At 38.9% G+C, this 17,244-nt stretch overlaps 1 protein-coding gene across 3 annotated transcripts in view; it reads left to right on the top strand.

Moving 5' to 3' along the window:
• CERS6 (ceramide synthase 6) overlaps window positions 1–17,244 on the top strand; it is a 359,345-nt gene that overhangs the window by 208,958 nt on the left and 133,143 nt on the right. For all 3 annotated transcript variants that reach the window (XM_027558509.1, XM_027558491.1, XM_027558499.1), the window contains exon 4: window positions 987–1,044. In XM_027558509.1, the coding sequence (XP_027414310.1) occupies window positions 987–1,044 (58 nt within the window). The remainder of the gene's footprint in view (window positions 1–986; window positions 1,045–17,244) is intronic.

The raw sequence follows: 17,244 nt of genomic DNA, 5'->3' as shown, positions 1-17,244 counted from the left end.
CACAACTATTTATACTCAGAAAAATTAAAAAATGAGATTGGGAATTGACTACCAGGTTGAGGTTTTTTGCAGTAACCATATATTATATATATGCACACACACTATGTATATAAGTTATATAAAGTCTTGGTATTTATGTAAAGTCTTTAAAAGAGGTAAACGTTCAATTCATCTAACATTGAAAGAGAACTTAAAGATTTTCCCCATTAAAAAAAGTGACCATCTAACAGCTGGACAGAGTTTGGGATAGTATAAGTGAAAGTGAAAGTGAAGTCGCTCAGTCCTGTCCAACTCTTTGCGACCCCATGGACCCCAGGCTCCTCAGTCCATGGAATTTTCCAGGCAAGAGTACTGGAGTGGGTTGCCAATTCCTTCTCCAGGGGATCTTCCCAACCCAGGGATCAAACCTGGGTCTTGCGCACTGCAGGTAGACGCTTAACAGTTGTACATCAGATGGATGGTTTGGATTCCAAATAGGTTCCTTTAGTGATATCCAGAAAGATGCCAATAAAAATTTGTTAAAAGATGAAGGAGAAAAGTGTTACCTACTTTAAAAATACTAAAGTTTTTTCTTTTAAAAATGAACATCAGGTAAGTCATTTACTTAATCTCTGTATCAGGCAAAGAATTCCAAACTATCTTATATACCTTCATATTGTTCAAATCTATCCATTCATGAGCCATGAACTAGAGGAAATTCACATGCTGGAAGAAGAAAAGATGAGTGAATAGGCAAACATAATAACTGAACGAAAGAATAATTGTTACAAATATAATTATTAATATTTAAAATATTTCCTGTATGCCATTCATGGTAAGTGTACATGTTTAGCCTGCACTGAAGTCACTAGTTGTGTTTAATCCCTGGTTGGGACAGGGATTGGTTGGGGGGTTCATTTAATGGAATTTTTTCACTCATGTATTTCAGAATATGCTATGAAATATTTAAACTGAGTATCATAGAATGCTTTTTAAACTTTCCACAGGTGGAAATTTTCATATGGCCTTTATATATTTACCTATGGAATCCGGTTCCTGAAAAAGGTAGGATCTGTCAAATTATTTTATATAATTCTCATGTAAGTGTACATCTCATGCTTTCTGTTGTGACAGAAGTAGTATTTTAAACAGTCGTAAGACTTGCTAAGAGTTATTTGTGCATTTTCTTTGATTTATAAAAATATTGGTGATTTATTCTTTGTAGTAAATAACTTTTAGGCATATGTAGAAAATAGTTTTGAAAATAATTTGTTTTTCCAGTGATAGATATTGCTAAGCCCTCAGACCACTCTAGTTGGTTATCTGCTACCCATAGGCTTTAGGAACTTATCAAATTCATCTGAGGCTTGAAAAGAAGTTAGAGTTACCACATCACACAACTTAAAAAGGTCAGTTGTGGCATTGAGTATTATTACCATAGCCTTTGCCAGTAGAAATTAGAATTTAGTGTCTTGCAAAGCTACCAACAAGGTGACACCAACTGCCAGTGGAAAATTCCATTCCTTTCCTAGACTGTGCTTTGCTATTCTGCATAAAACAAGGCATCGTTACCTATGAAAACAATTCTTTGAGGCTGTCATAGTCTTTTTGTTCATTATTTCAATGCTTAATAGCACTTGCAAGTTAGGCTGCTTAACTTCAAGTCTCACAGTCATACAATAGTGAGTTGGCAGAAGATGGAAACTTATTTTTTAAAAATATTTTATGGTGTTATCCTTTAAAGTGGTATCAGTGTTATCTTTATTTAGCACATTTTTATTTTCAAAGTGGGGCATTGTGCCAAGTGACATTCCTTACTTGTAAATTCTCATGTAAATATTTGTATGAAAATTATATATATTTTTTGAGTCTGAGTTGTAAGATATTGTCTGCCTGTGGCAAATTCTATTATAAATAATGGTTGTTTCCCAGTATCATAGTTTCCTAGAGGAAATATTCTTTTTGCTTGTTCTCTTATCCTTTAGCAACTGCACTTATTTTTCACTTAATAAGACTACATGGCCCAGCAGCCATCTGAATAGATTTAAAAGCATGAACTTCACTTTGTACGCTAAGTATGAAGACATTCTCAACTGGGGTAAATAAATGTGGTGGAAAGTGTTTATTTTGGAACCCTACTGTTCCAGTTTTTAAGTTTACTTATCTGGGGGGAAATGGAAAGAATTGGCTGTAGAGCTGTAGAGAGAAAAAATGGCTATAGAGCGTTTATACTTCCAACTTTACTACTTCAGAAGAGGAAATAACTGTGGATGGAATTTCAGCTGACCTGGGAGAGCTGGGCTTCATGGGAATATTGAGTTGCTAACTGAGGTCAAGGTTTGGAATTCATGTCAGGTTCTGTTGATGATGGTGAGCAAGGAGAGATGGTGAGAGCCAGGAGCGCTTTTTTGCCCTTTTCCCTAGATCTGCAGGATGTGGTCTCTTTTAAAAGCTCTCGTTCAGTAAGCCTGGCCATCTGTCATCAGAACAGGAGACACTTTGACACAGCTCTGCTTCATTCTGTCCCTACACAGACCAAGTGGAACCAAATGGAACGATAGTAGTTTTCATTCCCTAGTTCTCAATGGCTCTGTAGAAGGCAGTAAGAGAGTTTCTCAATGGAATGTTTGCTTGAAAATTGTTGTTCCTTAAACTGTAACCATTTCAGCTGCTTCTATATGTAATAAATGCTTAAAATGAAGAGAGCTAGATGTTGTTCTTGTTGGATTAATTTGTATTGGGGGTTTCTTCCTTTGATACTAAGAAGCACTCAGTTTGGGATGAGCTGTATGGTTTAGAGTTTGGTCATAATGCAAGATAGAAAAGTGTACGTAGAATCCATATGACTGAGCTAACCGCAGAGGACATCATAAGCTATCTTGTCCATCTCTTTCATTTCACGGCTGAGGGAGCGGGAAATCCAGAAAGGGTAGGTGGCATTCTACAGGTCACACAGTGAGTTTATGAAAGGGCTGAATCTGAAGTGGAACATACACTGCTCTCTCTTATTCTAGTACTTTCCCCCACTCTACCAGCCTGCCTGAACCACAGCATGGTTTTCAGAGGACTTCCTTCTTTGGCTAAGTTAGGAAACTTAACCTAATGTAGTTGTTGTTTCTGTTTGTAGAACTTTAACATATTCCAGTTTTTCTGAAGAAAGGCTATATGATGGGAAAAGACCCTATGTGACTAGAAATAGTTTTCGTATGCAAGGTATTTAGAAGCGTAAGAGAAATATTGATCTGTTGTACCTTTTATCATTTACTCTGTGTTGATTTCCCCTCCACTGTGTCATAGATCCTATAGTTGATGTGTGAACATATCTTCAGAGCAAGACACAGGCTGACTTCCGCATGAATTGTCTCAGGGTCCTGGGCACCTACCTCCCTCTTGTACTGACCCAGTATAGGTGATCAATTGTGTGGCCACCCTATGGATAGTTCTATAAAAAGGATGAAATCATTGGCCTCATATTTTCAGGCATCCTACAAAGAAAGTGTGTGTGTGTGTTCACTCATAGGAAATCAACAAAATGTTTTCTATAGTTTCATGATGACAGATAAGAGGGTGCACCTCATTTATGCTGAGGAGCTAGTGCTTAGGTGCGTAGATGTTATATGCTGTCTTTGCTTTCTTAGCTCAAACCTGCCTTAGAGACAGCAGTAACTCTGATGATAGAAGTAGACCCTGGCAGGCAAGACTTTACACACACGTTAGTGAACTATTAAGTGAAGTCATTGTTGAGTTAGTAGGATGTATTTAAATAGTAGAATCTAAACTATTTAAATAGTTTTAATAGTCTGCTCCTGTAATTGTTGACACAAGTGACTCTTTGCTCCATAAATATGATTGGCAGAGACAAGTACTTCATAAAAGAATGCACAGAATTAGTTGAGGTACTCCGAAGTCCCAGCACACAGTGTACTCACACAAATTAATACATTTTTCTAGGTCTTAAAAGGAACCATATGTCAAACCTTTGAAAATAGAGTAAGTTATCTCTCACTTATTATTACCTTTTTTCTCATTTGTAGGTGGAAGTTTATATTGAGTAGAGTTCCTTAAATACTTTCTTTGAGTTCCTTTACTAATTTTTTAAAAATATAGTGTCACAGGAAATCCATGAGATACATTTGCAACCAGGACTTAGGTAATTTTTTTTTTCTACGTAATCTATCCATTAGGCTAATATAGTAACAACTTTTTGACCATAAGGCACATTTTATATCACAGTTTTCTACACATGCATGCGTGTGTGTGTGCTAAGTCACTTCAGTCATGTCTGACTCTTTGTGACCCTGTGGACTATAGCCTGACCAGGCTACTCTGTCCATGGGATTCTCCAGGCAAGAATAGAGTGGGTTACCATGCCCCCCTCCAAGGGGTCTTCCTGACCCAGGGATCGAACCTGCATCTCTTATGTATCCAGCATTGGCAGGCGGGTCCTTTACCACTAGCACAACCTGGAAAGCCCTTACACATGCATATATATAATTAAAATAAAGTTTACTCAAAATATATCTCTACCTAATCTCTCTATCAGTCAGGGTCTCCATTAGGAGATAGAAATCATAGGAGTGATTCTTGGAGTGACTATAATGTAAAGAATTATAAACCAAGAGCAAGTCACTAAGACGATAGTATTCAGAGTAATCGATCTGCTGTTTGCTACCAGTCTGCCATGAGATAAGGAGCTTGACTTGAATGTAAATCAACTCACTGCTTCTTTTTTTGAGAGTCTATCTCTGAAGAAGAATCGGCTGAACTGAACAGTGCGCTTAGCAACGTAGTTAATTGACATTCTGATGAAACAATAACACACATTTCAAGGACTGGCGCTTGTCTGCCCACAACACTTTGCTCAGTGCTGCACTGAGGTCTCATGGAGGCAGTAACGGCAGGAAGAAGCTACAGCTCTGAGGATGGAGGCTTGTAGTAAGGGGTTGAAGTTATTAGAACCCGGACACTTGAAGAAGGAACCATGGAGCTGGACAGGCCTCTGCTGAGAAAACGCTGACCGGCTGTTATGTCTCAGAAACCACAAGGAGGCTGATTCGGAGAATGAGGGAAGAATGCAACCAACTGCAGCCGCTGGGATGCACTGTCTGGGGTGCAGATGCATGCTGGAGGGTGGGGTGGGAGTGGGGCTGGGGGTGAAGGCGAGAACGGGAAGCAAAACAGAAAGGAGCCATCCTTTCTTCATCTAGCAGTCTTCCTGCCTCCTGTAATGCCTACCTAGAGTCAGAGCTCAGCAAGGGACCAGCTCCTTGGAGCCAGCTCAAGACTGTCCACCTTATGAAATCATGAGTGAGGGTTAGATGGGGGAGTGAGACTACCTCTAAGGGATAAGTAAAACATGAGAAAAAGAAACAAGCGCAGAGTGTTCTCGAAAGGCTGCTGCTATCGCTGCTCAGTCACGTCTGACTCTTCACAAACCTTTGGGCCATAGTGCGCCACGCTCCTCTGTCCAAGGGATTTCCCAGGCAAGGATCCTGGAGTGACATTTATCATTTTTGAATACTGCTTTGGGTTTTTTTCATTTTTATATTTTAGAAATTCTATCAAAGAACAAAGATTTTTGAAGTTTTCTTTTACTCTACCTAATCCAAACTAGCTTTTGGTGATGCGCTATACACTTTGTTAAGAGCATATCTAATACCACATGTTAACAGAATCAAGCGATGACAGGCATTATTCACTGGGATCTGACCACTAAATAAAATTCTTTTATGCAAAAGAAAAAAAAGCAGACTTCCCACTGTGCTGCATTCTATGATACAGTCTGACAACTTACCATAATTTATTTCATTACATTTTAAAAATATGCAAATTGCTGCAGATTATATTGACTTCATGACTAACCAGGGGTGAAAACTCACATTTGAAAAGTACCTTGGCCAACTGAGCACTTTACCCACTTCCCTTAAACTTTCCGAACCTGGCCTGAATTATGGCATAACTTCTCATTATTCATTGGGTGTGCTTTTCAAAGGTCAGCAAAGAAAGCCAGAATATTCCTCTGGTGTCATGTTTCAAGGTGTTCCCTTTTCCTTGTTAGTTCTCTTGGAATCTTTCTGAAGTGAAAGCAGCATTGTCATCCTTTTGCCTATTTTGATATGGAAGTAAAAATTGTCCAGTCATTATAATATGTGTCCAGTAAGAGTTTTTTTGTATTATTTTAAAAAAATTTGAAATTGCTTACAGCACATCGCTTGTTTAAGGACTCTTGACACTGGGAGTTTTACTTAAGAAAAAGGCCCCATCAAATGTCATAGAATACAGTAGACATTGGAAAGGGACCCTAAAGATCAACTGCCTCAAATTTCTCATTTCAGAAAAGAAGAAGCAATTTTAAAAGAATCAATTGACTTGCCTGAAGAAAGAATCTCTGCCAGTCTTGTGGTCTTTACAATTTCTAGGTTGTTTTAAAAAAATAAAATAAAATTTAGAAAACTAGTTTCAAAATCTAGCAGTTCCAGAAATGTTTTTAATTTTTATTAATAAATTCACCAGACTATGAAATAGAAGTCACATTACTATGGGAGAACATCACAGGACTGAAGTTTCAGTCTCTGCTCTGCCAGTTGAGCTTAATGGTACCTTTGCTCCCTGAAACCTTATTTTTCTTGTCTGTGAAATGGGAAGATGATGCTTGCCTTGGCTTTCTTAGCTTGCATGTAGGAGTTCTGTGGAAACTCTGTAGTATTTTGAAAATGTAAGATGTAACACTAATTATTACTGATTTAGAGGGGGCTCACAGCTGTGAATGCCTGTCTCCTACAATCCTCTGACATGAAGCTTTCCATCTTGTGCTGCAGCTGCCATCTAGTCCAGTGAAATCCTTTGTCCTGACTTTGCTTTTAGGCTTGCAAACAGGTAAATGAGCTGCCTGGAATGGAAATTATCTGGCATGACCTGAGGAAATTGCCTTTCAAGGCTTCTCCTTATTGTATCTTCCATATCTCCTTCCCACATCTGTCCTCTTGAATATTTTCTGATTCCCTCATACCTTTCATTTGCCCTTGACTTATATCTGGTATCCTATCTGAGAAGAATATTCTGAAGCCAAAGAGAAACTGAAGATAGTGTGTTTCAGTGAGGACCCTGAAGAAGGAGCCAGAAGACCTGGCCATTAATCAGTTTTGCAATGTTAAACAAGTTAGATTCTCTGGGATTGAATTGCTACATCTCTAAAATTAGTAATGTAGACTAATGCAACATTTTAAATTATTTTTATTTTATTATTTTTAATATATATAACATTTTAAAACTCTTACTCCATAATTCAGTGAAGATTTTGAAATAGCTGATCATTATGGCAAGCTGGTACAAACCTGTTTAGAAAGCAAAATGGTGATGTAGAATAATAACCGTAAGAATGTTCATATACTGTGACTTAGCAATTTAACTCTTATGAATTTATCCTGAGGAATGAATTATATGAAAGCAAAAAATATACATGTATAAAGTTTTATTACAACTTAAAAATATTTATATACACATACACTTCTATGCAAATTATATAGCAAATCCAAAATAGAATGCTAAACAACCTTGATGCCTAATATTAGAATTGTTTACATTGTTGTTATCAAAATGGCAAAATAGCATGCAACTACTTAAAAATAATGACTATAAAATTACTATATTATTTGTAGTGCTAGTAAAATATTAAGTAGAACGTTACATGAAAATAAGTAACAAACTCATTGCTTTGAAAGCTCATTGATTTTGCTTTTAAAATCATATATATATAGCAAATTGGATATAACAGGTAAAAATGTTAAGACTTCTTTTAGAGAGGAATTGTGGATGGTTAATTTTTCTCAAATTATCTTTACTATTTTCTTTTTTATTTAAAAAGTTAACCTTAAGATACAGGAATTAAGATGGAAATGATTGTGCATGATTTGTGAAATTATGGATTATGAAAGTATTTGCAGTTGTAACTTTTAAAAAAGAGAAAAATTTTTTTGAAGTTGGGTTGCATTTAAATGGCAAAGACATATGGAAGTTTCATTTAAAAACTCCCCATCTGTTCTTGTTTTCCTAATCCTGACTGCCCTAGTCCCCACGTTTTCTCTCAGGGCTTCTCTGAGGTCTTATTGCCCAGAATGCCCCACTATGGCCCTAGCATAGACTTCTTTCTTAACTTTTTATTTTGTATTGAGGTATAGCCAATTGAATTCTTTCTGAAGTGAAGACTCAGACACAACCGGGCGACTGAACAACAACAACATAGCCAATTAACAATGTTGTGGTAGTTTCAAGTGAACGGCAAAGGCACTCAGCCATAGATCTGCATGTATCCACTTTCCCTCATACTCCACTCCCATCCAAGCTGCCTCATGACACTGAACAGGGTTCCATAGCATAGACTTTCCAATGAGCTGTTTTAGTCTTCAATAGGGTTCTGGTAAGGTTTAAGCTCTTTTTCCATAAGAGATTTACATGGCCTATGTTCGACAATAAATTCTTCATTTCATATAATACTTTAAAAACTTCTTTCACAGTCAAAGTCCCACCTTTTTTGGGGTAATGCTTTGGAAACATTCTTGGCTTAGTGTATAGCCAGAATGAAATTTTGCATCACTAATCATAATCGTAATCATGATAAGGATAGTTACACTGTGCTGAGCACTCACTGTGGGCAAGACATTCTTATTGATTTCAAATGTATTGTACTGTATAACTCCTCATCCTTATACATGAAGGAACCAAGGCTAGCAAAGATCAGTAATGTGTCCAAGTCAGTGGGAGGGCTGAGATTTAAATCTAGGTATATTTGGCTATGGGAGAAGGAAATGGCAACCCACTCCAGTGTTCTTGCCTGGAGAATCCCAGGGACAGAGGAGCCTGGTGGGCTGCCGTCTATGGGGTCGCACAGAGTCGGACACGACTGAAGCGACTTAGCAGCAGCAGCAGCATATTTGGCTATATAGCCTACTTGTATCCAGGCTTAGTTACTGACTGAGTAGGTCTTCCTGGGCTGATGAGGCTTGAGCAGTGACTAAGGAAAAGCAGAGTCTCTGTCTTATAAGTGAATTCATATTCAGAACACAGAGTTAAATTTAGTTCTTGTATTCAAAACGTCCAAATTAAGCATCGTATTTGCTTCATTTTTCTGCTTCCAAATGAACTGGCTTTGGTAAAGCTGAGAATTGGTGGCTTGCTGTATTCTTAGTAATTTAGATCTTATCAGAAATTGTCTCCTAATTTTCTGATGGGTATAGATGTCCCTTTTTATACTAACCAGTAATGTACTAGGTTGGCCAAAAGGTTCATTTGGGTTTTTCCTTAAGGTGGTATGGACTTTTGGCCAACCCAGTAATTATACAATACAATGTATTCTCTCCCTCTATGATACTTTCTATGATATGACTAGAAAACTGTTAATATACTATTTACATTAGGAAGCTAGTTGATAAAATTCAGTATTTTCTGTAGCCTAGGAAATGTAAATTGTTCATTGCCTAGAATAAATTAAAACTTCAGATGATAAAACCATTCCTTCAGCACTGAGGTTATAACTTTTAATTTAATGAGATGGCAACAGTTTGATTTAGGTTGTATAAACTTTCCCCCATCACTTCTCAGCATTTTGGCTAAAGTGAAAGTTGCTTAGTCGTGTTCAAATCTTTGCGACCCCATGCAGTCCATGGAATTCTCCAGGCCAGAATACTGGAATGGGTAGCCTTTGCCTTCTTCAGGGGATCTTCTCAAACCAAGGATTGAACCCAGGTCTCCCACATTGCAGGCGGATTCTTACCAGCTGAGCTATCAAGGAAGCCTCAAGAATAGTGGAGTGGGTTGCCATTTCCTCCTCTACAGGGATCCTCCCAATCCAGGGATTGAACTCAGGTCTCCTGTGTCTCCTGCATTGCAGGCATCTGGATTCTTGACTGCTGAGTCACCTGGGATGCCTTTTGGCTAAGATCAAGTATTCAGTTCAGTTCAGTTGCTCAGTCATGTCTGACTCTTTGCAACCCCATGAACTGCAGCACTCCAGGCCTCCCTGTCCATTACCAATTCCCAGAGTTCACCCAAACACATGTCCATTGAGTCTGTGATGCCATCCAACCATCTCATCCTCTGTCATCCCCTTTTCTGCCTGCCCTCAATCTTTCCGAGCATCAGGGTCTTCTCCAATGAGTCAGCTCTTCACATCAGGTGGCCAAAGTATTGGAGTTTCAGCTTCAACATCAGTCCTTCCAGTGAATACCCAGGACTAATTTCCTTTAGGATGGACTGGTTGGATCTCCTTGCAGTCCAAGGGACTCTCAAGAGTCTTCTCCAACACCATAGTTCAAAAGCATTAATTCTTCAGCACTCAGCTTTCTTTATAGTCCAACTCTCATATCCATACATGACTACTGGAAAAACCATAGCCTTGACTAGACAGACCTTTGTTGGCAAAGTAATGTCTCTGCTTTTCAATATGCTATCTAGGTTGGTCATAACTTTCCTTCCAAGGAGTAAGCGTCTTTTAATTTCATGGCTGCAGTCACCATCTGCAGTGATTTTGGAGCCCAAAAAAATAAAGTCAGCCACTGTTTCCACTGTTGCCCCATCTATTTCCCATGAAGTGATGGGACCGGATGCCATGATCTTAGTTTTCTGAATGTTGAGCTTTAAGCCAACTTTTTCAGTCTCCTCTTTCACTTTCATCAAGAGGCTCTTTAGTTCCTCTTCACTTTCTGCCATAAGGGTAGTGTTATCTGCATATCTGGGGTTATTGATATTTCTCCCGGCAATCTTGATTCCAGCTTGAGCTTCATCCAGCCCAGCATTTCTCATGATGTACTCTGTATGTAAGTTAAATAAGCAGGGTGACAATATACAACCCTGATGCACTCCTTTTCCTATTTGGAACCAGTCTGTTGTTCCATGTCCAGTTCTAACAGTTGCTTCTTGACCTGTATACAGATTTCTCAGGAGGCAGGTCAGGTGGTCTGGTATTCCCATTGCTATCAGAATTTTCCACAGTTTCTTGTGATCCACACAGTCAAAGGCTTTGGCATAGTCAATAAAGCAGAAATAGATGTTTTTCTGGAACTCTCTTGCTTTTTCCATGATCCAGCGGATATTGGCAATTTGATCTCTGGTTCCTCTGCCTTTTCTAAAACCAGCTTGAACATCTGGAAGTTCACAGTTCACCTATTGCTGAAGCCTGGCTTGGAGAATTTTGAGCATTACTTTACTAGTGTTTAAGATGAGTAGAATTATGTGGTAGTTTGAGCATTCTTTGGCCTTGCCTTTCTTTGGAATTGGAATGAAAACTGACCTTTTCCAGTCCTGCGTTTTCCAAATTTGCTGGCATATTGAGTGCAACACTTTCGCAAGCATCATCTTTTAGGATTTGAAATAGCTCAACTGGAATTCCATCACCTCCACTAGCTTTGTTTGTAGTGATGCTTGCTACTGCTAAGTCACTTCAGTCGTGTCCGACTCTGTGCGATCCCAGAAACGGCAGCCTACCAGGCTCCTCCATCTCTGGGATTCTCCAGGCAAGAACACTGGAGTGAGTTGCCATTTCCTTCTCCAATGCATGAGAGTCAAAAGTGAAAGTTAAGTCGCTCAGTCGTGTCTGAGTCTTTATGACCCCATGGACTGCAGCCTACCAGGCTCCTCCGCCCATGGGATTTTCCAGGCAAGAGTACTGGAGTGGGGTGCCATCGCCTTCTCCAGTAGTGATGCTTAACTTTCCCTAAAGAACATCAAGAAACCTTTTACCTATATTTTCATTTTGTGTTCAGGCTTTGTCTTGAGAGAATGACATTCACATTGAGAGCTTTCTCCAGGCCATGCGGTGGAAAGATTTCAGGACTTGTAGGAGTTCATGAAGCTGTAATGGATTTTTGTGGAAGGAGGAGGAGGTGCTTACGTGAATTCCCAAGTATATGTGGTGACTTCTGCCTTACTGAGTAATACTTGCTCTTAGGTAATTATATATACAAGGGTTTGTGGAGTTGGTGTTTTATCAAACCATGAATCTTATCTTTTCAGCTTCCTTAATAAAATACCAACTTTGTAGAAACTTTCAAAATAAAAGTTGACTTATAGTTCAGAGACTACTGAAATAACCCTGATTTAAATATGATTTCATTATTAAATAGTGCCCTAAAGGCATAGACTTAAACTTCTCAAAATGTTTAGAGCTCAACTTGACTGTGAAAAACATTGGTCCTCATTTATATGCTGTAACAAGGTTAGTGCTACAGGCTTCCTTTGGCTGACAGCAGTGCCTGAGAACTGGCTTGCATTAGTATTCGTCTCCTGTTTCCGTGGGGAAAAGAAAACTAGTCACTCTCAGAAGAGTTCAGGTAATTTGATATGAAATATTGATCCATGTTTCAAAATCTGTACCTGCACGTTCACTTTGCATTAGTTGAAGCATCATCTGACACTTAAAATTCTTTACTGAATTCAAAAAGGGTTTCTTTTTCTTAAGGTTTTTTTTTTTTTTTTTAAAGTAAAATCTGAGAGCTAATGGCTTTCACATACAATGGTTATCATAATAAAACATTGTTCTCATCAACAATAATGAAACAAACCAGATTCTTTGCTTTAAAAAACAGCAGCTTTCTGGGCGGAGTAATAAGATGTTCTAGTTCTGCAGCCAATGTTTTGTCTCTTCAGGGAAGACTTGATCTTGGCCATGAGAGGTGGGGTTGGGGGTACTTATTGCAAGGATTGGGTGTGAAGCAGAGCTGACCAGCCCTTGCTCTATCTAGAGCTCCATGTGTGGCTCTGAGAAACTGGCTCAAGGAGCATCTGGATACTGGTTCAGCTACAGTTTGCTGTAAGGTGGGACACATGGCCTAGGGTTTTGTTTTTGCCCTCTTCTCCATCATGAATGCACGTGGGAATAGCCCTCCTGCTAGAGACCATTGCTGTCATTATTTTAGGATTTTTTGCACAACAGTCTGTGATACCAGTCACCTTGGAATGATTTTTCCAAAGCACAGGGAAGATGGCCATTTTGTCCTCAGGGAATTTAGGCTTCTATAAAGCAGTGAACAGTGGAAAGAATAAAGTTTTTGTTTTCAGGCAAAATTAATCTGTCGTGATAGAGATAGTTGTATGGGAGAGGGCAGGAGAGAGCCTGCTGGAATGCTAAAAGTATTCTAGATCTTGATCTGGGTGGTGGTGACATATATGTAGACAGTTGATGTGGGTGTATACATATGGAGACATAGCGTATTTCTATGCACTTAGATTTGTGCACTGTAACTGTTTGTAACTTACACTTCAGTGAGAAAAATTAATGATGGTGTTTGGTCCTCCTGTAGCTCCATATAAAGCAGCTTCTGCTGGTGCTGACTGCAGATGTGGGCACAAGACATTTGAGGATCAAAAACTGTTGTTTAAAGGGCTCTTCCAAGAGCTTGGCCTATTACTGTTGGGAGCTACTGATCTCTCTTCATTTGTTCATTCTTTCTTTCAGTGTCTTTTGAGTTCTTACCTATGACAGAGATTATTCTAAATGAAAGTGAAAGTCGCTCAGTCATGTCCGACTCTTTGCGACCCTGTGGACTATACAGTCCATGGAATTCTCCAGGCCAGAATACTGGAATGGGTAGCCTTTCCTTTCTCCAGGGGATCTTCCCAACCCAGGAATTGAACCGAGGTCTCCTGCATTGCAGATGGATTCTTTACCAACTGAGCTATCAGGGAAGCCCGATTATTCTAAGCATCACGAATAAAACAGCAGGTCAGTCTGAGTTCCTGAGCTAATACTATTATTGTTCTTCCCTTCTCTGGGATCATCAATAACATAGGAATTTAATTCAACTTAGCTAACATTTATTAAACATCTGTGCTGCTGAGACACGTGGTAGATGGAAGAGGAGCGGGAAGAAATAATTCTTGCCTGTGAGGATCTTGTAGTATGGTAGAAAGTTAAGATTTTTCTATTAATACTTACACTATGAGACTTTGTGGTAAATGATAGAAATACACAGTTCTGTCTTGAGCATGGGAAAGAGATGCAATTGAGGGAATTGAAAAAAACTGCAGGGAAGTAGTGTTTAGTTTGAGCCCTCCTGAATGGGTCGCCATTGACGGAGTGTGGCGGAGGGAGGTGGCTAGTGAAAGCATTCTTAGGTGGGAAGAACAGTGGGAAAACTGGAAAACAAAACAAGGTCTGTTTGAGACTACATGATGGAGAAATTGGGGCAATAACACTGGTAATGTGTTTGGGAAGGGCTTGATTGTTGTTTTACAGAGATTGGACTTTATAGCTAATGAGGGCTTAGTTCTTCTGTGTCCTCATTGTAAAGAAACCTGGTGTTTGTGTGGAAGGGGCATCCTGCCTCCTTCCTGACCCCAATATACAGTCTCTCATCTTATTAACACATGACACTACCTCTTCCCTACGTCTTCTCTGTGGGTCCTGCTCCTTCTCCTTCCACATACCCCAAAGCGGTGAATGAATGGATCAGGGAAGTTTAAGATAATGGTGGAAAGTCATTTCAATTACATCCACCTTCCCAGCCTCATCCATCTATGAATGGCTGTGAAATTATATCCTTAATCCTCACCAACAGAGCCTAAGGAGACATTGACATTACTTTTCCTCCATTACTGTTGTAACCCTCTGCAAGTAACATGATTGCTCAAACCACTGGTTCTTTCCCTGTAGTCCCACTTCACCCTTCTCTGCCACACTTGCTCACTTTCCTTTTTCTTTAATCTCTTTTATTGTGATAAAAGTCACATAATAGAAAACATACTATTTTAAGTACATTTGACTGTACAGTTCAGTGGTGTTAAGTTCGTTCACATTGTTGTGCAACTCTCACCATTGTCCGTCTCCCGAATTTTTCACCTTCCTGAACTGAAACTCTGTCCCAAACACTAACTCCCTGTCCCCCCCGCCCCCTACCCCTGGCATCTACCAGTGTACTTTCTGACTCTGCAAATTTGACTGTTCCAGGTACCTAATCCCACTTCCTCACTTTCAGATCCTCCCTATTGGAGTATCATCTTCTTTTAGACATTTCTTTCAATTAAACAGATCTTTGCTATTTCATAGCAATTTAATTTAAAAATTTTGGGGAAAAGCTGAAAAATTCATGACTGAAATCAAGCATGGAGATTAGTTGAGAATTCTCATTATTTGTGGTTACCCTATTTCCTGTTAATTTTGTATACAGGGTTGGCAGTAAAATTAGATAAAATTACCTTCTTTTCCTGAACGGGTAGGTAGTTTGAATTCTGGCCAAACTCTTCCTCTTATGTGAGTAGTACATCTAACCAGATCTATCCTTAGAATATTAGTTATGAGGAGCAGATTGAGGGTTTCCGATATTTCTGTCTTATGTCTTAAGAAGTGTGTGTATATGTAATCCAGTTAGTACAGCCATGGTGACTGGTACCCAGGGTCTCACTGCTAATTGCTGACTGAAGGATGTTCCAGGATGTCTAAGGGATTCCATTACCACAGTTGTGTGAACCGTGTGTTCAGGGAGCATCAGACTGATTCTCAGGCCCCCAAACTGAAAGATAAAGTGTTCTCCACTCTCCTTTACAGTACACAGTGTCGTCTGGATACAATGAAAATTGCAGAGTGTAGTGTAACCATTAGCATTTCACTTTCCCTTCCTGTCTAGGACAGAGTCAGGTCCATCTTCCTCAAGTTCATTAACTGGTAAGACTCTAGTAGTTGTTTCTGCAGTGACTTGGGTACTAGGAAGGCATTAATAACCACAGAGTAAGCACACATAGTCTGTTTTCCTAGGCAATAGCGCTGTGGTAAGTTGTCAGCATCTCCTTTGTGGATGTGTCTTCCTTTCCATAGTAGATTTTTGTTTAGGAAGTTAAAAGTAAATATATCAATAAAATACCCAAACATGGATTCTTAATAGGGTGCATGGTATTCCGCATAAGCAGAAAAATCTTATTTGGCACTACCTATTCCAATCCAAATGGAGGTAGTAACTAGACTGCAATGCTGTGTGTGCGTGGGTGTGCATGAGCGTCACTGCTGTGTGAAGGGTGTGCACACGTGCCCCTGTGTGTGCAGGCATCGCTGCTGAGATGAAGCGCGCCGCTGAGATGAAGCATGAAGCAGGAAGGATCCCTTCTCACTTTGTTCCTAATAATGGCTCCTGTCACCCTCACCTCAGTTTTTTCTTAAACTAATGGTTGAAGCTGTAAAGAAATTGAGATAGTGGTGCTTTGCTAATTATCTTGATTTCATGTGAATTATGATAAAGGGGCCATGTAAAAATGAAATTACTAAATACTGTGGATACGATTTGATTTGGGATTGGTTGACCTAATTTACAAGGTTCCAGGCTGGGAAATTGTTTCCCACTTCCCTTCCTTATTCACCAGTCCTTTATTCTCAAACAGTGGCCTCCTCTAGGTGATTTCTCTGTACTGCATAAGCATGGAGTATGGTCAACAGAGACTGGCAAAATTCTGATTGCCAAGTATACTACTGCAAAGAAAAACACAGTTCTACAGGTTACACACATAACTGCTGTAGTCCTATGGATGAAAATGTATAAATTAAAAATAGAGTTTAGATTATGATTCTGCTTGATTATGGGAACATCTCTTATTGAGATGTGACACATTAATTCAGTCATTCAATAAATAGGGGCTTGTAGTATGAAGTCTGGCTTTCTGAAGGAATAGGTGTTGTGTCATCATGTTGTGGAAAAGTTGTACCTATGGCTCTTTTTAGGTATCAGATTGGAAATGCTATTCTCCTTTTAGAAGTTCCTGCTTAACTATTTGAATTAAAAAAAAAAAAATCACACTTAATGTAACATTGCAGGTTTTATCCTCATTGCTCAATACGGCAATCCTAGGGCAAGAAATTGATAGAAGTACAGAATTGTCTCCTGAATAATAGAGAAATTGTGAGAAAAAGTACTGGTTTGTGATTCCATTAATTTAAAATCTATTTTGATTGCTAAGAAAAATTATTTTATTTAGTAGCTAATGCCAGTGATTGTATTCATACCCACCTGCCGCTGGTTCAAATGTGTAAGCACAGAGAAAAGAGACTTCAGATAGACAATAGCCTCTCATTTTTTTAAGACTTTTTTTGTTTATTTTTGCAGCAGTGTATTTAAGATGTTCTTACTGTTTTTCACTTGGTGTTCTTATAGTGTTTATTTCAAATAAGTGAAACAATATTATAATATGAGATTATTTCATCCTGTTAAAATGTGGGACATCTGAATAATTACCAAGTTCAAAGAAAAAAAAATGTTCCAAGAGTGGGTCTCAAACTTGAACATGTCTGAG

Source organism: Bos indicus x Bos taurus, chromosome 2 (assembly GCF_003369695.1).
Source record: "Bos indicus x Bos taurus breed Angus x Brahman F1 hybrid chromosome 2, Bos_hybrid_MaternalHap_v2.0, whole genome shotgun sequence".
NCBI classification, from domain to species: Eukaryota; Metazoa; Chordata; class Mammalia; order Artiodactyla; family Bovidae; genus Bos; species Bos indicus x Bos taurus.
Note: the sequence above shows the minus strand (reverse complement) of the source record. Positions and strands in the feature narration are given on the sequence as shown.